The 22,347-nt window shown below is 47.1% G+C and overlaps 1 protein-coding gene across 7 annotated transcripts in view; it reads right to left on the bottom strand.

Moving 5' to 3' along the window:
* Nucleotides 1-22,002, bottom strand: part of ZNF451 (zinc finger protein 451) — a 30,174-nt gene extending 8,172 nt beyond the window's left edge. For 2 of the 7 annotated variants that reach the window (XM_061554374.1, XM_061554380.1), the window contains exons 1-10: nt 20,346-20,406; nt 17,119-17,209; nt 15,147-15,224; nt 14,404-14,532; nt 13,178-13,289; nt 11,894-12,044; nt 10,769-10,895; nt 1,112-1,280; nt 671-818; nt 40-374 (exon numbers count right to left, since the gene is read on the bottom strand). In XM_061554374.1, coding sequence (XP_061410358.1) covers nt 40-374; nt 671-818; nt 1,112-1,280; nt 10,769-10,895; nt 11,894-12,044; nt 13,178-13,289; nt 14,404-14,532; nt 15,147-15,224; nt 17,119-17,202 — 1,333 coding nt within the window. In that variant the 5' untranslated portion in view covers nt 17,203-17,209; nt 20,346-20,406. The other 5 variants (XM_061554379.1, XM_061554377.1, XM_061554376.1 and 2 more) reach the window with 5 other exon arrangements.
* Nucleotides 22,003-22,347: the final 345 nt, after the last annotated feature.

Here is a 22,347-nt window from a genome sequence, read left to right as displayed (position 1 = left end):
TAGCCCTGGCTGGCCGACCTCTCAAACCGCATTACTTGCCGGTGTCGGTGGATGACGTGCTGGGCTGTGGACTGTGTGAGCCAGCCGTCTTTCCGTCATAGTTTTTGCCGATGCTGCTGCTGGTTTTGCCGTCGTTGACAGCGGCGCTGTTTACGCCCGAGCGGAAGTAGCAGAAGGCGATGAGGGCGACCTGCATGTTGTTGATGCGCCACACCAGGTGGCCCGTGGCCGCCTCGTGATTGGCGCAGTCGTCCTCCGTGAGCAGCGCAAGGCCAGCGCACAGCAGGCAGCGCCCGGCTGCCCAGAACACCTTGGCCACGTCGCTCACCGGTTGCTTGGCCAGTGCCAGTGGCCACCCGCCCTGGCACCGCAACCTGCCACAAGTCCCCCCCCACCACCACCGCGGGCAAACAAAAGACTTTAAAGACAAAGATCCAACCCCCCATAGCCTTCACATAAGAGCTATTCAGACGGAGGTAAAAAGCGCGCGATGCAGTCACCGTCTTTGTTCGATCGCTAGCCAAAAGCATTGTTGCGCTACACGGCGGTGTTAAAGGTCCCGGTGGCGACGACGTGTTCTTGGTGCGGGCCTGCCGGGTGCAGCCAAGGCTACCGCAATGCTCCATTATCAATGGAGAGAAAGCGACCCCCGAGCCCCACGCTCGGTCACCTGAAATGTTCCGTGACGTGATTGTTGCTGCGCAGTCCCTGCCCGCAGGAGACGCACGTCACCGTAAATTCCACCTCCCGGCACAGGGACACCAGCATGTTCTTCGCGTAGTCCGGGAACACGATAGGGCACGGCTCCTTTTGCTTCTCTGCCAATCACAAAGGGTTCAGCAGGTGGAGGGGGTTAGAGGTATTGATGAGTGTGGCTTAACCACAGCGAGCAGGTACGTACGTCGAACTTCTTTTGCACCGCACGAAGCCAACCGTGCTAATCGGAGGCGCGGGGGAAGGACAACAAACTAAACACAAAAATCAGTTCTAAAGAAATTAGTTTCCAATCAGGATTTAAAAGTGCATGGTTCCGGTAGCTTCCAAAAATAAAAAAAATTGCTCTCCACCGATATCAGCATCAGGTACGAACGAGCTCATTGGATGCGCTTACCAATGGGGTAGGTGCTCCGGAAGTGGCCCTGCTGCTGCATGTGCTGCAGGCACTGGTCGTGCAGCGTGAAGAGCAGAAAACAGTCGGGGCAGGCGAAGTGGCGGGAGGACAGCGGGGACGCGCCGGGCTTGTGGGGGGGGCAGATGCTCAAGCTTGAGTCATCTTTCAGCTGAGGAGATCATTCGTAATTGGGGATAATTCAGCACGGCTGCACTATGGCAATATATACGGTATTAGTAATTTGCTACGAGTCGAATTGCCGAACCGAATGGCCCAATTTTGGCATACACGTGGAACGATGCCACACGCCACGACCAAAACACCGACTTAAGTCTGGTGGCAGCGCGCATGGTGAGCGTCAGTGCAGACCTGTCGCTTTGGACTTTACCTTGTTTATGCACTCTGTGCAAGCCAACTCCCTCAGAAATGTCTACACCTACATCAAGTAAATCCCTTAGTCTGCGAGACAAATCCAAAGTTTTGGATAAAATTGATGCAGGTGTGTCAATGTCAATGTGTGAAGAGTTTGGGGCAGGAGGCACTGGGGAGTACCGTTGTACATAATTCGGAATATTGGGTAATTCGGCAAGGCAAGAGCTCCGCATGTGTCGATTTAACAAGGGTTTACTATATTTATTTATACTGCAGGAATCCAATGAGCTAAAACGCGATTTTTCACAGATGCCCAGTAGTGACTGATCAGAATGTTAGAACAACAATCAATACGAAAACAAGATAGGAGTGCAAAGTATAGAAAAAGTAAACAAATCATACTCTTTGGTTCTTTCGGTAAAGTCACGTATGTAGAAAAAAAGAATAGATCACAACGTTTCGATCGCCACACAAGCAATTGTCTTCAGGTGGGACAACCACAGCAAGAAAAAACTGAAGAAGCAGTGTGTGATGTCCTCTTCTTCCCCCCCCCCACCCCAATGCGTGAACTTACTACTATAGGATCAGTCGATACTACTGTAGTGAGTTCAACTGAGTCGCAGACGTACTCTTTGGAGGCAACACATTTAATGACACCAACACAAAGGGGTAACTGCCTCTTCACCAGATAACCTATGGTGGTGAACCACCAAGCTAACTACACTAAATACACTGGGAGTAGCTACAACGGGCAGGACCGCAGCTTGGGTCCAGGTCCACGTGTTGGTGACTCTTCTCGGACGTCGAACGTAGATCTTCAAGATGACAACAGCAACGCTGAACCCCGGTCCCTCTGGGGACCCGGCTTATATCCTTCACTGGTCGTGGCTGGCCCCGCCCTTGGCCACGACCACCTTCTCGAATCCTCGAGCAGGATCTCGCCCCAACACGTGACCACCCCTAGTCCCCACTTGGGGCCCCTGTGTAGACTTTACCAGTCACGTGTCCTCCGGGGTCAACCAGAGTGCCACGGCCTATAGTAACCCCATTCCCTGGCCGATACTCTCACACCCCATCCTGTAGGGGTCGGTACTGCACGCCAAGCGTAGTGCCACTCAGCGCTATGACTCAGCGCTCACCGAGCCCCTCTAGGGCCGGTACTACACCCACATATACGGGATGTCCGCGATGTGAGTCCATCGCACGCAAAGCCTCTCTAGAGCCAGCATTACACCGTAATGTCAGCGATGTCACTACACTACTGTAGAGTTTGTAGTTACTGCTATCGTAGAGCGGGCGGTGGGGGGGGGTGGTGTAGCAGCCCAGGACCAGGCTGCCAAGGTGCCACCTCAGCCGGCTGGGCAATCTAGGCGAGGCCGGGGGCTCTGCACGGGACAAGGCATCACCACGGCACTGATAAGTAGTTAACTGCTATAGAGTCGAAAGATACTATTATTAAGTCGGTATATATGACTATAGAACATTCCAGCATGATCTGGCACCAGATCCAAATGGCCAAGGTGGAGAAAAGGGACCTCCATGTAGTCTTCCTCGACCTCGCCAATGCATTTGGCTCTGTGCCCCATGAACTCCTATGGTCTGCCTTCAGATTTTTCCACATACCGGACACCATCACAACCCTGGTGAAGTCGTACTTCCAGGATCTGCAGTTCTGCTTCACCACCTCAGAGTTCACCACCTCATGGCAGTGCCTGAATGTAGGTATAATGGCGGGATGTACCATTTCTCTGTTGGCATTCATAATGGCAATGGAGGTTATCATTAGATCCTCAAAATGGGTTACTGGTGGACAGCGAGTCGACTCTGGTTTCCGCCTCCCTCCACTCAGAGCCTACATGGACGACATTACAACATTGACCACCACTGTCCCATGCACCAGGAGACTGCTCAGAAAACTCGAGGAGAACATCAGCTGGGCCCGTATGAAGATTAAACCATTTAAGTCACGCAGCATCTCGATTGTGAAGGGAGTACTCTCTCTGACCTGAAATTCTTCATCGGAGATGACCAAATCCCAACAGTGTCTGAGCAGCCGGTAAAAAGCCTTGGAAGGTGGTATGATGCAAGCCTGAAGGACAAAGACCAGGTGCAACAGCTGCGCAAAGACATCAGTAGTAGCCTACAGTCCATCGACAACACCCAGCGACCTGGAAAGTTAAAGGCCTGGTGTCTGCAGTTTGTTCTCCTACCCCGGGTGTTGTGGCCCCTAGCAGTGTATGAGGTTCCAATCTCAACAGTGGAGAAGATGGAAAGAGGAGTCACAGGCTACTTAAAGAAGTGGCTCGGAGTTCCACGATGCCTTACCACCATAGGCCTCTATGGAGATGGAGTCCTCAAGCTGCCCCTCACCAGTCTAACAGAGGAATTCAAGTGTGCAAAAACCAGGCTCCAGATGACACTGAATGAATCTCGAGACCCAGTGGTGAGCAACAACGCGCCGACCTTGGCAACTGGGCGCAAATGGAGGCCAGGAAAAGCAGTCCAGGAGGCAACAGCAGCCCTCAGACATGCTGACATTGTGGGTCATGTTCAGCAAGGGAGAGGAGGCCTTGGGCTAACTAGCCGTGCTGCTTGGAGTAAGGCCACTGCACCAGAGCGGCGGAAGATGGTAGTGCAGGAAGTACGCCATCAGGAGGAGGCTGCAAGGTGGGCCAAGGCAGTCTCTCTTGCCAAACAGGGACAATGGACTCGATGGGACAGTGTGGAGAAGAGGAAGATCAGCTGGAAGGATCTGTGGGCCATGGAAGCGAGGCGGTTGAGCTTTTCCATCAGAGCAACATATGACGTCCTTCCAACACCAGTTAATCTTCACCAATGGTATGGTGAAGATCCGGACTGTGCCCTCTGTTCCATGCCAGCCAACCTCAGGCACATTCTCACAGGGTGTAAAACAAGCCTCACCCAAGGACGCTACACTTGGCGTCACAACCAAGTCCTTAAAAACCTTGCGTCCGCCCTGGAGGACAAGCGAGCTGCCACCAACTCCCTACCACCCCCAGCAGCATCACACCACTTACGGACGACCTTTGTCCGCGAAGGGGCTAAACCACCGAAGAGCGGCTCTACACCATTAGAGCGAGACCAGCTGCGCTTGGCCCGCGACTGGAAAATGCTAGCTGACATTGGCCGGCAACTTGTGTTTCCTCCGGAGATCGCAACCACCACCCTAAGACCTGACATTGTGCTCTGGTCCCGTTCGCTCAAGAAGGTCTTCATCATTGAGCTCACAGTACCCTGGGAGGACTCAGTAGATGAGGCTTATGAGCGAAAACATCTGCGCTATGCCGATCTAGCTGCCGAAGCATGGCATCATGGCTGAAACACAGAAGTCCGACCAGTGGAGGTGGGCTGCAGAGGTTTTGTGGCAACATCTACAACCAGACTGCTTAGAGACCTGGGAATTAAGGGCCAGAGCCAGCGTTCGGCAATCAGAGCGGTATCGGAGGCGGCAGAACGCAGCAGTCAGTGGCTCTGGATGAAGAGGAAAGACCCCAGCTGGGCCCCGAAGTGAGAGGGCCAGGAGGTATGCGGTCAACAATGCTTGACTCAGGGAGGACGCCCCTGCCATGCATAGTCCCATGGGATGTTGGCTATCTACAACAAGGCAACTCCTATGACTAATTGGGAATGGGACGCAAGCGTAGGATTGATCACCCTGTCGCTGGCCGCCTTTGGGGAGGGTGTATAGTATGAAAGGCCGAAACACCCTAGGAACCAAAGGTACACTACTGACGATGTGCTCCCCAAATTTCACCAGGCTCACTGTTCATGAACTCTTGAAAGTGCTTGCACAAAGGATAGTAACATCTCATCCTGTGTTCTTGGAATCGTACAGTCGGTAAATACTACTGTAAAGTCGGGCGATACTACTGCAGACTCGGTAGATGCTACTGTAGAGTCATTAGTTTCGACTATAGTCGGCAGATATTACTATTGAGTCAGCAGATACTACTGCAGTCCGTAGATAATACTACAGTCAGCAAATACTGCTAGTCAGTAGATATTACTATGACTTAAGGCTTTCGTGACTGCAGGAATTCATACTCTTTGGGTCTTTCAGTAAAGTCACATAGATATAATTGTTTTTTTAAATCACGACGTTTCGATCGCAACACAAACAATCGTCTTCAGGTGAAAAAATATAGCAGGCGAACTGCTGAGGCAGGAGAAATATAGCGAGAGAACTACTGCAGCAAGAGGTTATATAGGTTTGAGATGGGTACAACCCAAGGGAAAGTGGGCGGGGCTAGAGATGGAATTTACAAGTAATGTACCTCGGCCATTGGATTGTTAGAGATTAGCATGTCAATCTGTTAATGTAACTCCACGACTACGGTGCTGAAGAAGCCATTGTATTGCTAAAGATTAGAGATTAGCATTTCAATGTGAGATGCCTCCCGCAGCAGCGGCTGTGTTAATGAGACACATTCAGCCTATTAAACAACGAGAGCCACCGCCACATCGAGGAAAAGGGAAGCAGCGACTATGTTAGCGAGACATTTAGCCTGTTAATGTAAAGACATTTAACAAGGTAATGTAACTCAGAGATTCGTAAATAACCGTTAACATCGGCAGGTAGGATGGAAGCATCACAGCCAGTTATGACTTTACCTGGTTAATAACGTCCTTCTAAAGATTGCTCAGTTTATACCCATCTTTTCGGTTCAAATTAGCTTCATGAACAAATCTTTGTTGATAATCAGTGGGTTTGCAGAGTACCCTCGCTCTTGGAGAAATCGATTCCGTGTGAGCCCACCGCATTAAAACAATGATCAGCCACGGCTGAGGTATGGGTTCTACCGTGTTTCAGATCTGCCTTATGTTCACAAACACGGTCCGAGACATGTCTCTTAGTTTCTCCAATGTAAATACTGCCGCAGGCACAGCTTAGTTTGTAGACGCCAGGATATTGCATGTCAGGGATCACATCCCTCACAGATGGGATCAAATCACGCATTTTATGTCCTGTGTTAAATCGAACCTGGATCTTGTATTTGCTCATGATTTTGGAAATACTTTTGGTGACCCCTGCTATATATGGCAAGGTAATGGTTTTGATTGGGTCCTCAGATGGTTCTTTCTCAACATTTGGGGTGATTTATTTACGGATTGTGTAGTCTGAATATCCATTCATCTTGAGGGCTTGGTGTACGTGTTCCAGTTCACTGGCTAGGTGGTGTTGGTCGGAAATACAACGAGCTCTATTGTGTAGAGTTTTGATGAGGGAATTATTTTGGGATGGATGGTGGTGGGAATCAATTTTTAGGTAGGCATCCGTATGGGTGGCTTTCCTGTAGACAAAGTGTCCCATTGAGCCATCTGGTCTCTTTTCGATTAAAACATCCAAAAATGGTAACGTGCCATCCTTTTCCACCTCCATGGTGAATTTGATGGCTGGGTGTATGGAATTGATGTGGTTCAGGAATTGGTTCAGAGCTGGTAGGCCATATGGCCAGATGACGAACGTGTCATCTATGTACCTCTTCCAAAAGGACGGATGAAGAGTAGATGCCTGGATGGCATCCGTCTCAAATTTTTCCATGAAAACATTGGCTACAACTGGAGATAAGGGAGAACCCATTGGGATACCTTCGACTTGTTTGTAGAATGTTCCATTCCAGGTGAAGTAAGTGTTGGTGAGGCAGTGTTTAACCAGGGCCTGTACAACAGCATTCAGTCCTTATTGGACCAAATCTTCAATGATTGCAATGGTGTCAGGCACAGTAACTTTGGTAAACAAATATACTACATCGAAACTAACGAGCAAATCACCTGGAGATAGTGAGATGTCCTTAATTAACGATACCAAGTGAGCCGAGTTAAGTACAGCGGAGGTGGTCTTACCAGTGAATGGTTGTAAGGTCTCAGACAGAAATCGGGCCAGTTTGTAGGTGGGCGAGTCAATGGTGGAAACGATAGGCCCAAGTGGTGTGCCTTCTTTATGGATTTTTGGTAAGCCATACAATCTGGGTGGTCTAGCAGCAGAGGGTTTTGAGGAAAACCACTTGGTTGATTCGATTAAAGATGTCGAATCGGTGATGATATTGTTGGTTTTTGTAACCAGGCGGTTGGTGGGATCTCTATTGATTTTGGTATAGCTACCATCATTAAGTATGTCCTGAATTTTGTTCTTGTACGTGGTTTTGTCCATGATGAGTGGCATTTCCCTTGTCGGCTGAGAGCATTACTACGTCATCTCTCTTTTTAAATTGAGAAAGCTCAAAGCGCTCGTCCTTACTGATGTTGCTAATGGGATTGCAGCGATTTACAATCTTGCCACATCTGCAGACATGTGTCCCAAACCTTTAAGGGCTACGTCGACCTGTCCAATGATATCAACTGGGATGTGTTAAGGGGTGACTGCGAAATTCAACCTTTTAGCTAGAACCGATTTTAGGCTGTCGGATATTGGACTGTTACTGTGATTGATAACAATCTTGTCAACGTCTAACTTTTTAATGTGTGGATCTGGCATTCTTCTTGGAAAGGAGGTTGAACTTGTGAATCAGGTTATCTTTGCATTTAGCTGACATTGAGGCGGCTGAAGAGGCTGTCGCGTTGTCTACATGTTCCTAATCAGATGCAGACATTTTTTCTGTCAATGTTAAGTGTGATTTCAAGAGTCTTGTCTAAATTGTCTAGTTCAAATCGGAGCAATCTTATTCTCTGAGATCAGGGCTAGGACGGCCCTGAACAAGATCCGTTTAGCATTAGGAGAAGTGACAGCAACAGACGTCAGCGTGAAGGCGATCGGTATTACCTGGCTGTGATGTTTCCATCCTACCTTCAAATGTTAGCAGTTATTTTCGACTCTGATTTTACATTAACAGGTTCACACTAGGCCTCGGCAAGGTAAGGTAAAAGTTAAAAGGTAAAAACGAGCCTACCTTTACCCTACCTTTTACCTTACCACAATACAATCACTCTACCCTTACCTTTTACCCTTTAGCAGGTAAGGTAAAAGGTAAAAAGCAACGAGCTTACCTTTACCCTACCTTTAACCCTTACCCCATACAAATTACCCGATTACAGGGTAATTACTGGGGTACTACTACACATGAACAAGGTTTATAACGGTAAATGCTAGGTAGAGCGCTTTATTCATATAGAATACTCTCGATGATTCCAATTTTACATGGCTTTCTTTGAACTCACTCTGTCTGTTGTTGTCGTTATTGTTGTTGTTGTCGTTGTTGTCATTGTTGTCGTTGTTTTCGTCGCTGTCGTATCCTCAAATCTTGTAACTCAATTTTAACCCACTTCCTAATTTGGTATCGACTGCAAACTTGGTATACGTATGTCGTAATGGTGACAATACTATATTATATCACTAAAAAAATACATATTTTTATACGATCTTTTGTATACGTTATGTTTTGGCTTGGCTCTAATTGTCCACGCTCAACTCACGTTGGCTGTAAATCACCACGGCCCCTTACGTTATGGCAAGCTTCGGGGCCACTTCCTGGAGTCGTGGAGTTCTGCCATTACGAGTACATTTAATAAAAGCGTGTTTTTTTTCTTCTTGGTTCTTTCGGTAAAGTCACGTAGAAGGGAAGTAATAAAATAATAAAAATAAAACATAATAAAACAATTCTTGGTGAGAATTGTTTTATTATGTTTTATTTTTATTTTTTATTTTATTTTTATTATTTTATTACTTCCCTTCTACGTGACTTTACCGAAAGAACCAAGAAGATGAATCCCTGCAGTCACGAAAGCTTTAAATCGAAAAAAAAAAAATCGTGTTTTCTTTTTTTAGTTTTTAAATATTACTTATTAAATGGAAGCCACAGACTGCGCCACGGAGCTTCTCGCAATAAACAAGGTACCGTATTTACCGGGTAATACTTCGCGCTATCTTTACTCTACCGGGTAATTTTTCCGAGCTACCTTTACCCTACCCTTTACCCTTACCCCTTGGCATGTCGACACCTTTACCCTTTTACCCGGTAAAAAGGGTAATTTATCTTACCTTGCCGAGGCCTAGTTAACACTAACAAAGCCGCCGTTTACACTGACATGCTAATCTCTCTCACTTTAACATCACTAGCCCCGCCCACTTCGTTTATGACCCTTGGGCTACACCCATATCAAACCTTTAAAACAGCCTGCTTCAGCAGCTTTTCCCCCTCTTTTTTCACCTGATGACGATGCTTCTGTTCGGATCGAAATGTCGCGATATTTTTATTATTTTTGATTCACTTTATTTTAATTTTTATTATTATAATTTTATTGTTTTATCTATGTGACTTTACTAAAAGACCCAGAGAATGAGTTACTACTATAGTCAGTGGATACTGTTGTAATGACAGTGTGGAGCGATAGCGGGACAGTATAGTTTTCCTCGGGATGTTGCATATGTAGGCCTTTTTCCAAAATTTTATATTAAGAATCATTCTGCCAATTTTTTTTTTTTATAATCGATCGGGGTGAGCATGGGGCATGAAAGGGTGAGGCACACCCCACCCCTCACACCCAGCTGCCTTGCCACATTAAATCAACTGGAGGGAGGTCATAAAGAGCCTTAGATAATAAACTCCAGGGTAAAGAGAGGTTAACGACGATCTGGAAAATCTCCAGATTGTCAAAGGACCATATGACATGACCTCTACGGACGTTTTGGACGTTTCGCAAACATCTCCAGACAAAGATACAGTGCAGGGGCAAATGGATATTACACTGGCGTTTTCTTTAACGGTAAAAGTTCGAAGCTTGGCTATAAGAATAACTCGACATTATAGACTGCAGTCTATATTAGTGGCATTAATTATTACTTATTTTATTTCACCCTTATTCACCTCATATTGTTTCTTATTGTATATTTCTATCTACGTGATTTTACCAAGAGAACCAAGGAATATGAATTCTGGCAGTCAAGAAAGCTTAAGTGAAAACTTAGTTACATCTCCCACCTCAGGATATCAAACTATAGCTCGAGAATAAAAAGCACGGATCCCTGGATACAGACAGGGAGCAAAGGTTAATACAACCATTGAAATACCAGAGGTAACAACTAATGGCACTATACAAATATTGGTTAAACATAAACCAAATAATAATCATGAGGTATTAGAGTAGATACAAAAAGTGGCTGGCTGCAGGGTGACGTAAGGTTAAAAAATACATGGCTCTGAAAGGGTTAAAGGCAATGGCCTGGCTGAAAAGCCGGTTGGCAGCAACTGCAGCGGCAACGATCGGGCTTCACCAAAGACGTGCCCAATGCTCGTGCCCGACCCCCGTGTGCGAAAGCGACGCTCTCACCTTCTCCAGCAGGTGTACCTCGTAATCGACCATGGAGTAGAACATCCGTTGGCACGGGCCACACACGTACTTCACAATCGGTACTCCCTTCAGCATCACGCAGGGATCGCAGGGTGAGTGGTCGAACCTGCAGAGAAACCCGGCCGATTCATGTCAGCCGAGGCCAAGGCCACCGGTCAGTACCCTTACAAAGCTGACAATAACGAGGGGCCTCGGAATACTACCAGCCGGGTTGCCTTCACATGTTTCAACTACAACATTCCTCAGCCGACTGCTATGAAATATATCGTACTTGTAAAGTTTTTTTTGGCAAGGTTGATAAAAAAAAGTTTAAATGTTGTTTTTGTTGTTAATAAAGGTAATGCTGCATTCTAGCACAATGAGCAGTGCACATGCAAGGATGTGGATATAAATTCACGTGCTGCATGTGCATTCAGTTTGCATGCACCCAATTCTTTGTACAGTCGATCCCGCTAACAAAATGCAGGCTCCCATGATAGACTGTCTTTCCAGCTTCCCATTCAAGTGAAGAGTGGGACAGCATCCCATTCAAGTGGGGATGTTCACATTGGAATCGCCAATAGAACTGCGATTCCTACAGGTATGTGTGCGTACTTTGTTTAGTGTTTGGCTCATGATAAAGGTTTTTTGGGTTAGATCGCATAAGTATAAATGTGTCATTAACCCGCCACCACCCGACACAGCCAATTAGTAAGGTTTGTCACGTAAACAAAACGTGCCAATTAGTTACTTTAGCCCACCGGTGTGTTGGAGAATAAATCCACAACATTTACAATTTGAGTACGACGTTTCAATGGTAATTACATTCGGCATCATCGGGCGATTTTGCCAGAATTGTGTTTGGCTGCTATAAATTTCCATATGATAAGCCACACCGTAGAGCTATCATTTGTGGCCAGGTTGCTTCTAAAAAAAGAGCTGTATTAGCCCAGTGGGTCTTACCAGGTAAAATAAAAAGTGTAGTTTAGACATCGCCCATGATAGAATTATAATAGAATGTTGGGATATGAATATAATTCCCGCAAAAATAACTTACGTTAATTCATACGATGAGTAAAGTAAGGAACGGGCATGGCTCGTCATCTACTCCCTGCGCAGACTCACCTTTTCATGTGGCCCAGCAGCAGAGCGCGGTTGTCGAAGGTGCGCAGGCAGTTTTTTATGGGGCAGTTTAGGGCCTCGGTGAACGAAGAATAAGTTGGGCAGCCTGGCGCCTGCTGGCGCCTGTTTGCGTGCAGGTTGCCTGGCCGCAGGGCTGGGTAAGGTCGCACACACAAAGGGGGATTTAACCAGCTACAGTCTAGATTAGAGATTTCCAGTACACTCACTCCGATTACGCACCAGGCTAGTCTACATAAGCATTTTTGGTTTTTATTCTTTTTATTCACCTTATTTTTATTATTATTTTTCTATCTACGTGAATTTACCGAAAGAACCTAAGAATATAGAGTGAAGTGAGTTGAACGTCTTAGCAAATACCAGTGAATGCACAAATATACCATATACCTACTATAATGACCCAGGAATGTCTGTCCTTAACGCTCGTGACATCATTCCACATTGACCAGTTCCCCTCATTAATATTCATGAGCAGGTGACGTCCTCCAAATGGACACCCACCCCTCATTAATAATCATGAGCGGGTGACGTCACTCCACATCGAACAGCCCCCCTCATTAATAATCATGAACAGGTGACGTCCTCCAAATGGACACCCCCCCCATTCATAATAATTAGTGGCTGACAGTCACTCCATATGGAAGGCCGAGGTGCCTCCTCCCCCCTCCTCGGCGTCAACTTACAAACCTCACTACAAAGGCAGAACCCTCACGTCACACGATCCCCGTAACGCTATTGAGACATCAAAGTAAAAAAAGACGTCATGATGAACAAGGGATTATAACCTTAAAATGAAACAGGTTTATGTCACCACGCCCTTACAAATTGCACACGCATTAATGCAATGAATATCACGTCGCGATCTGCTTTTTGCTTGCAAGCTTCAGATTTACTGCAAAACACCCATTCTTAGACGGGCAAAAGGCTAGTTAAGTTAGATTTTCAGAAAATGGATCAAAATTTCCAGCGACAATTGAGTTTATTTAGCCAATGTGATGGACACCTCTTTAGAAGGACATATGAAAGGTACACCACCCAGTGTGGATAAGAGGACATTTAAGGGACCTCATAGGTTGTCCTGGGATATAACCTTTCAGAAGTTGTTCTCTAATACGAGTGGCGGCTTCCTGCGAGTATTTGGAATGGAAATATCCTTCACTTCAAGCAAAATGACATCATAAAGCCATTGCAAAATAACTAGGAATAAGACAAAATGCTATCGCCTATTCAGGCCCTCCAGCTAGTTAAACGACCCATGCGACGACTGACCGGGCTTCTTGGCGTAGTACTCGACGCATTTCTTTGCCGCCTGCATGTCGGGGTTCTGTGGGCACAGCCCCAGCATGTAGGTGCCGTGCGCCTGCAGCGAGTCCCTCTGCACCTGCAAGCGCAGCGCGGCACGCGCCTCAATCAGCGCCGCACCATCGCTGTCCGCAACCCCCCCCCCCCGCAACTTTTGTGCAAGCTCCCACAGGGCAGCCACGGGAACTCGCGCGCACAGCTCCCTCCTTTTGACCACTTTGAGACTCGTGTGTGCAACAGCAGGGACCTCAGCTCTCCGGGCGCCGCAAGGACAGCGCTCACGCTCACACCATCCACGCCGCTCCCACGCCTCCGACTAGCACGGTTGGCTACGTACGGTGCCAAAGAAGTTCACTATACGTACACACACGCCACGCTCCTCCCTGTCGGGTAGTGGGGAGCTACGGCCACGAATATATAAAATACAACCCCGCAAATTTAAAGACACGCTCCAATAAATGTATCGCAAAACCGCGGTTATAAAACCCGCAAACATTACGGGTTTACTGTTTCCAATTGTCATATCTGTTAAGCATGAAATTTCTATCTCGCTGTATTTGATAGAATTCACAGTAGAGCAATAAGGTTGATTGATGATCCAGCACTCACTAATTCACTCCAGTAACTCACTCACCAGCAGTCAGTCACCTCCCTATCGCTCTTTTATCGCTACGAACATGTTTGCTGTTCGTTCCTCTAAACCTCACTCATCAATTCCTCCACCCATATTGCAGACTCAGTCAAACAAAATTACTATTCCGTCCCCTCCACACTGCGTTCAACTGCGGCTCCCAACATTTCTCTTTCCGCTTCTTCCCTCGCACGGCTCGTCTTTGGGAATTCCCTCCCATTGTCTCTTTTCCCAAGCTCTTATAACCTTGCTCAATTAAAAAAACGTGTTAACTCGTATCTAATATAACTCTGATAGTGTTGTATTGTTGCTGGCCCAGTTGGCATTTTAGGCCTTTGGGCCTGTGCTCAAGCAACCGTGTAAAAAAGAACGATTCTCAAATACAAGCATTGCCTCTTCCTTTCTCGTAATAGCCAGCGGGCATCGCCTTTTTCCAGAATCATCCCCCCCACCTTGGCCGTAGAATGATGTACGTTGAACTTCTTTCGCACCGTACATAGCCAACCTAATCGAAGGTGCGGGGGAAGGACAACAAACTAGGGGAGGTGACGTAGGCACTTACGCGCAACAGCTCGTTGTGCGCACGCCGACTCTCCTTGTCCTCCTCCACGTTGCGGGCGAGACGCTCCAGTGTGCTCTGCACACGCGCTTTGACACGGTCCACGTGATCCTCGGCGGCAGGCGTCTTCCCCTGTGAACAACAGCGCAAAAGAGGAGTCTCGAGACCTCCTCAAAGTCGTCGGCTTCACGCGGACAGGATCGCTCCCATGACGCCTCTGAAAGTTGTTGAACACATGCAACCCTATCAGATCGAGGAAAGTAAGCAGAACTGAGCCTGGGTAATACTCTGAATGCAGGGCCAGCATGGGCTTGATACAGTATGGAGATGCAAGGTGGTCCAGGAGATGGCGGTGCCGAGCATTACCCCTTGTATGCGTGGCTTTGTTTGGGTACTCTGGTTTCCTACCACATGCAAAACACTGCTTACAGAGGACTTGATCGAACATCCCAATGCAAAACCCTTATGAAAGATTCTTGAGATTCAGAAAGGCTTTCCCCTCGATAATTATTACGACGGACAAGTCACTTGACAATGATGATTGCAACACGCACTCCTTTACCGTTCACCACATGCTAAGCGTTAAGAACAGAAAACGAGCTATTGTGCACAATCCATAACAGCGAGACAAGCAATCCATTCACATGAACTGGTTCACACAAAATCAGGAAAATCGCCGAATATAATTTCGACGAGTGTGGACAGCGTGAAAACCGGCGTTGACTGCAAAGCATCGTGTATCTTGCCTCATCGTTGGGATTGTTCAAGTTGCTCTCTTCGTCCGAAAGCTCAATGAAGGCAACCACTGGCCTTTGCAGCCCCGCCTGCAAAGGGGCACAGCCGCTTCCCATGAGTTTTTGTACAGCAATACTTTTTCCATTGAATGGAGTGTCAGATTATATGGAGTGCTCTTACCAATAACATCTGGTAATCCAGCAGCATATGTTAACAAGCCTGACAAGACCAACAAGGTCAAAACCGGTTCAGAGTTTCATTGCTTTGCTTAAACAAACATTGCTTGATCATTTTGGTCAAGAAAGCCATTAGGCCGATGGATATACAAATATTTATTTATGGAGCCACAGAACAGAGTTCGGCTTATATATGCAGTTTCCTGTGTGAGCGATGAAGATGTACTCAAGCATTGATGGCCGATCACTGCAGTTTCTCTATGATGGTACACAGAGCAAGTGCATCGCTTTTATGATTAAAATAAAATCTTACACTCATAATACACTAATCATTTGTGCTGATCAAGTGAAACTACAAAAAAAGAGAAACGATGCAAAGATGGTCTAAAACAAGACAAGAAATGCATTAAATCACCGAGTTGGGGAATGGTTACAATCCCTAGTACCGAATGCAGGTAAGCAGAATGTCATATAAGCAATCAGAAAGTTGAACCTACGGATGTTCAGGTACGGTTTTCCGGTTAACCCAAACCGACTAAACCAGCTATGCGGTTCAATCGGCTTAGAATAGTTATAGAAGGTTCGGTTCCAGGTTAACCGTTGGCAAAAAAACTGTTTTAAATCGGTTCAAATGTGCATATTTGCTCAAAATTTATAAAACAAAGACCTCCCATGTAGCTTGCATTTCAGGATACAATGTATGCTACACAGGTCTTCATTTAGCAAAATTTGGTATAATTTTAGCTGATATGTTTTGTTGTGTTCGAGTCACATGTCTCTCTGCAAAGAGGCAGATGCCAAGAGACAAACAGAGATGCAGAAACAAATGGGGCAAAGAGACAATTGGAGATGCAAAGAGAGCATGATGCAGAGATGTAGAGACAGAGGCAGAGACAAACTGAGACGCAAAGAAACAGAGATAGAAAGAGGCAAATGGTGGTATTGGTCAACATGGAAAATAAATGAGGCGTTCATTATTTCATATTTTCTCTAAATATCAGTAAAATTTTCACGGATTAGTTGTACCCTTTTCGACATTATCATGAAAGTAGGAATGAAATGTTATTTTATAAATGTTCTGCAATGTATTTTTTTTGTTTTACTGCTTGTGTTTGCATGAATGCAACTACTAAGGTACAGGATTGATCAAATATGCTTTAATTACTACTTCAATGACAATGTTTTAGAACCCAGCGACCCGAGTCCAATTCACGCTCACAATCAATATTAGCGACGAATATCTGACCTGTTCCTAGGCCTCCTCCCCATGGTCGACTCAGTCTTAAATGAGTACCTGGTGCAGTGTGTAAACATCAGCATTGCGAAGAACAAAGGCGGTGGTCAGTTGTGGTGCTGGCCACCCATCCTCTCGTGTGCCTTGTTGACCTTAATAGGTGCTCGCTAACAGCACTTGCTCCAAGAGTGCTGTTTAAGTCTTATACAGGGGATCTTTGTGTTAGCTGAAACTATGCATATTGTCACCATTGGATTCTGAGTGAGTGTGACCGTCTTACTGCCTGGTCTTGAGTTGACCGTTGAGTAGTGTACTTCTGAGTACAAGATGTCTCACCGAGTGACTCAAGTACCACAGCTAATGTGGCCTTCAGCATCATTGGTTAAAACTGCAAAGTTGGCTTTGAAACCGTATCCATTTTAACTTTTACACCCTGGCTACAAAAAGCAATATTTTAAGTGATTATCAATGCTGGGCAACACATTTTATATTGATTTGGTTTTCCGTTCGACTCTCTGGAAGAGAAGCACTTTTGCTGACAGGCTGGAGTGCATGGAAGCGTGCGGTACCTACAGACACAAAGACCACCTCATCAGAGTCTTCTAAGTTATTGCCATTGACGGGCTGCTCAATGTCCGAGCTCTTCTGTTGCTCCATGTCTGTGCTGCGTGGAGCAGAGTGCAAGTTGAAGGTTAATTTGTTGAACCAGGTGAAAACTGAAGAGACCAGTGAAGTCGCATTTACAAGAGCGACTTGGGTTACCAACATGACAAAAAGCAACAGATTTAAGTTTTACAATGAAGCAAATAGAAATCGGTGCTAACACAACCTCGTAAGAGGAGAAATCGAAAATGTTGCAGAAATGTAAACCGACAACGAATATATATTTCGAAAGGTGGCTTGGCCAAATTACCTTTAAATACATTTCTATTACAAAGGAGTTAGAGAAATATGAAACAGATTTATAGTGATTGTTGCACGATGTAAACAGACACGACGAACACATGCCACGTTATACAAATACAATTGACGTTATCACAGAGCACAGGGCATGAGACGGAGAGTCTAGGGACCCATCCATAACTCATCAACCAAATGGCAAGTCTAAATGTACATTGCACATTCGTTTCTTAAATCACAAGGGCATTGTGGTGGCAAGGGTCGTTGGATCACACAAGACACGTGAAACTCCCAAACATGCCAAGTACACAAGGCTGCCCAGAGATGGCAGTATCGTACAACAAATTAGTGAAGTGAACCATCATGGGACCTCCTATGCCAGTACCTAAATATTAGAATAGGTTTTCCCCTTTTTTCTGGCAACAAAACAGGTGTTAAGATGTTAAAACACCAAACTGAAACCTTTGACAAGGAATCATGTCTGTATTAACCACAATACTTGTGGTCAGAATGCAAACAAAAAACATACTCTGATAGTATATGCATTGCCTGTGAAACTGATTGGTCCACACCAGAGACAGCTTTCTTTCGAGCCTAGTCCCAAAAGGCGTACAGCCTCAAGCACATGCAACTTATACACATACACCGGATGAAGAGGGGTATCAAGGGCGTGTGTGCACCGTACAGACACTCACTGGTGCTCGCTAGCAGTTCGCAAGGGTTCGAGGCGTGAAGGAGCTAACTGTTAAAACGGAATGGTTTCTCCACGTCCGTATGTGATGTGTGTGCCTCAAAGTGCACCTAGCCTGGCACAAGCATCGTGGTGACGTCACCTCCACTGAGTTGCGAATGTCGGCTGTTGTTGTGAGTAGTCTGTGGAGTATTTGTGAATTGTTTGTGGTGTATTGGCGAGTTGTCTGTGCGTGTCTGTGTTCTACAACGTGGGGCGTGTGAACGTAATGGCGCATGTCCCAAACACTCGCAGGATCTTGCAAAAATTTTCTGAAACTAAACTATGTTTATTTTACCAGGTAAGGCCCACTGAGCTACATAGGTATTTTTCAGACGCGACCTAGCCACAAATGATAGCCCAGTGAAGTGGCTTATCGTGTGGACATTTATAGCAGCCAAATCCTCTACACGCATTCTAAATGTGGAGGGAAAAACCCGGAGGACCCGGAGAAAAATACACACGACCACGGGGAGACGTGCAAACTTCAAATATACAGCAGGCGTCAGGGTCGGACCCACGACCTCCTGTATACCTGGCGAGGGCGATAACATTTGGCACAATTACGCGACCCCCCATGCGTAAATCCCATAGAAAATGGTACTTTTATAATTATCATTTCGTACGGCCGATATAGATGCAGAGCAACAACTGCGATTTCACGTTGAGGTGCCAAAGCCAGGTCAACCGCGTCTTGGAGCGGCGGAGTGTATCGTTGCTTGTGACGGCGAATCTTCACATGGGCCACGAATATTGACCCCACGCGATTTCACAAAACTACGTGAAGCAGTTCGGTTACTCGAGGCCCCCAGGGCGACTGTTAAAAAGCGAGGCCTGCGTGCACTTGTGTTGTTGGTCGCACTAAAACCAGCGGTGGTCGTTATCGGCAGCAAGCAACATCATTTAGCGTACAACAAACACATTCCTGCGGAGGGAGCTGGTAGGAACGTTGGGTTGCTCGGTCAGTGGTCAGGGTCAACGGCGGCGTGGTGTATTCCGTAAATATGCCCCACTGTGAGGGCGGGCACAAGCCGGCGTGAGTAGGTTAAACGTTGAGTTTTATAAGGGCACCACGGGGTGACCAGCCCCTCCCCACCCAGCCCCACCCAGCCCCTCCCTCCCTTCTCCACCCAGCCCCTCCCTACAGGCAAGCGGTGTGTGTGTGTAGCAAGCGGTGTGTGTGTGTGTAGCAAGCGGTGTGTGTGTGTGTAGCAAGCGGTGTGTGTGTGTGTAGCAAGCGGTGTGTGTGTAGCAAGCGGTGTGTGTGTGTAGCAAGCGGTGTGTGTGTGTAGCAAGCGGTGTGTGTGTGTAGCAAGCGGTGTGTGTGTGTAGCAAGCGGTGGGTGTGTAGCAAGCGGTGTGTGTGTGTAGCAAGCGGTGTGTGTGTGTAGCAAGCGGTGTGTGTGTGTAGCAAGCGGTGTGTGTGTGTGTAGCAAGCGGTGTGTGTGTGTAGCAAGCGGTGTGTGTGTGTAGCAAGCGGTGTGTGTGTAGCAAGCGGTGTGTGTGTGTAGCAAGCGGTGTGTGCGTGTGTAGCAAGCGGTGTGTGTGTGTGTAGCAAGCGGTGTGTGTGTGTGTGTAGCAAGCGGTGTGTGTGTGTGTAGCAAGCGGTGTGTGTGTGTAGCAAGCGGTTTGTGTGTAGCAAGCGGTGTGTGTGTGTAGCAAGCGGTGTGTGTGTGTAGCAAGCGGTGTGTGTGTGTAGCAAGCGGTGTGTGTGTGTAGCAAGCGGTGTGTGTGTGTAGCAAGCGGTGTGTGTGTGTGGCAAGCGGTGTGTGTGTGTAGCAAGCGGTGTGTGTGTAGCAAGCGGTGTGTGTGTGTGTAGCAAGCGGTGTGTGTGTGCTCGTGTTGATTTTTTTTTTAAAGCGACGGCCTCACGATTATCGCAATTTTAGTGTTACCCCTCTTAACAACTGCGACCACTAACAACGACAAGAAAGCGGCGAGGAGAGCATTGCCAATGGGGTCAATGACCGGACACCCCTGAGGTACCGTGGTTGGTAGTTGTTGTTGGGGGTTGTTGTTGGTTGTTGATGGTTGTTTGGGGGTTGTTGGGGGTTGTTGTTGTTAGGGGTTGTTGGTGTTGTAGGTGGTGGTTGTTGTTGGTGGTGGTTGTTGTTGGTGGTTGTTGTTGGTGGTGGTTGTTGATGGCAGTTGTTGTTGTTGTTGTTTGTTACCGTGCAGCCGCGTGCCGCCTGCGGGCGTCGAGACGTTGAACTGGCGGCTGCGTTGAGGCCTCCCGCCACTCGCATGTACGGTGGCCGCGCGGTTTTTTAAATAAAAAAAACGCGCGGATTCGCGTTTTTATTGCGGCGATGTTTCGCGACCCGTAGACCTTGCCCTGTGCAAGCGGCGTGGTGGTGTGCTGAGTGGTGGTGTCCGGTGGTGTGAAGTGTTCTGTGGTGTTTACTGTGATGGTGTGTGCTGAGTGGTGGTGTACGGTGGGTTGGTGTGTTCTGTAGTGTTTACTGTGGTGGTGTGTGCTGAGTGGTGGTGTACGGTGGGGTGGTGTGTTCTGTAGTGTTTACTGTGGTGGTGTGTGCTGAGTGGTGGTGTACGGTGGTGTGAAGTGTTCTGTGGTGTTTACTGTGGTGGTGTGTGCTGAGTGGTGGTGTACGGTGGGGTGGTGTGTTCTGTAGTGTTTACTGTGGTGGTGTGTGCTGAGTGGTGGTGTACGGTGGGGTGGTGTGTTCTGTAGTGTTTACTGTGGTGGTGTGTGCTGAGTGGTGGTGTACGGTGGTGTGAAGTGTTCTGTGGTGTTTACTGTGGTGGTGTGTGCTGAGTGGTGGTGTACGGTGGGGTGGTGTGTTCTGTAGTGTTTACTGTGGCGTGGTGGTGTGCTGAGTGGTGGTGTACGGTGGGGTGGCGTGTTCTGTAGTGTTTACTGTGGCGTGGTGGTGTGTGCTGAGTGGTGGTGTACGGTGGGCTGGCGTGTTCTGTGGTGTTTACTGTGGCGTGGTGGTGTATGGTGGAGTTGTGTGATGTGTTCTGTGGTGTGTGGTGGGGTGGTGTGTTCTGTGGTGGTGTGTGCTGAGTGGTGGTGTACGGTGGGCTGGCGTGTTCTGTAGTGTTTACTGTGGCGTGGTGGTGTATGGTGGAGTTGTGTGATGTGTTCTGTGGTGTGTGGTGGGGTGGTGTGTTCTGTGGTGGTGTGTGCTGAGTGGTGGTGTACGGTGGGGTGGTGTGTTCTGTGGTGTTTACTGTGGCGTGGTGGTGTATGGTGGAGTTGTGTGATGTGTTCTGTGGTGTGTGGTGGGGTGGTGTGTTCTGTGGTGGTGTGTGCTGAGTGGTGTACGGTGGGGTGGTGTGTTCTGTGGTGTTTACTGTGGCGTGGTGGTGTATGGTGGAGTTGTGTGATGTGTTCTGTGGTGTGTTTACTGTGGTGTATGGTGGTTGTGTGATGTGTTCTGTGGTGTGTTTACTGTATCGTGTTGTACCGTAGCCCTACCTAACCCACTTGTGCAGTACAATGTAAATTACTATCGCATTTATTAGCGACTGGAAGAATGCGATGAGCTATTAAGCTCTATTTTTCTTACACAGATCTCCAGTAAGGGGACATGCCAAAACGTTACAAGCAATACAAAAAAACACGCATAGGAGTGCAAAGTATAGGAAAGGTAAACTAATCGCTTGCAAAAATATATACAAATAAAACTGAATTTTTTATCAGCTAACAATCGTTGAGCGTACAGAGATGCACGTACCGGAGACAATTGTCCGCTTGTCCCGTTCTTTTGTTTTCTACAAAACGAATTGTGAGAATTGTTATACTGTTACTATTATTATTTTGCAAGAGAAATAACCGAGGGAACAGACCGCTTACCGAGGGCACACAAACGCACGTGTGGCCCCCACGGAGATTCAGGAAGTGAATCAAAGCCTCTGAATCGTTGCACGGAGGGCCTCACAAGAGGATTGGTCAGATGAGATGAGATATTCAAAGTTGATTGGCGGGGGGGGGGGGGAGATTCAAACGTTAAAGGCGGGAGACGAGGGCTGATTGCGTTGGATGGGCAGCAGGACGAGCATTGGCTGAAGGGAAGTGGGGTGTAGCGAAGGTTCGGGGAATATAAATGAGTTCTAGATTTGAAGCTTTCGTGACTGCAAGGATTCATACTCTTAGGTTTTTTCGGTAAAATCACGTAGGTAAAAAATAAAATTAATAAAAGTAATAGT

Source organism: Lethenteron reissneri, chromosome 19, assembly GCF_015708825.2.
Source record: "Lethenteron reissneri isolate LAM-NWPU_2019-01 chromosome 19, ASM1570882v1, whole genome shotgun sequence".
In the NCBI taxonomy this organism is placed as follows: Eukaryota; Metazoa; Chordata; class Hyperoartia; order Petromyzontiformes; family Petromyzontidae; genus Lethenteron; species Lethenteron reissneri.
This window is presented reverse-complemented; position numbering and strand designations above follow the sequence as displayed.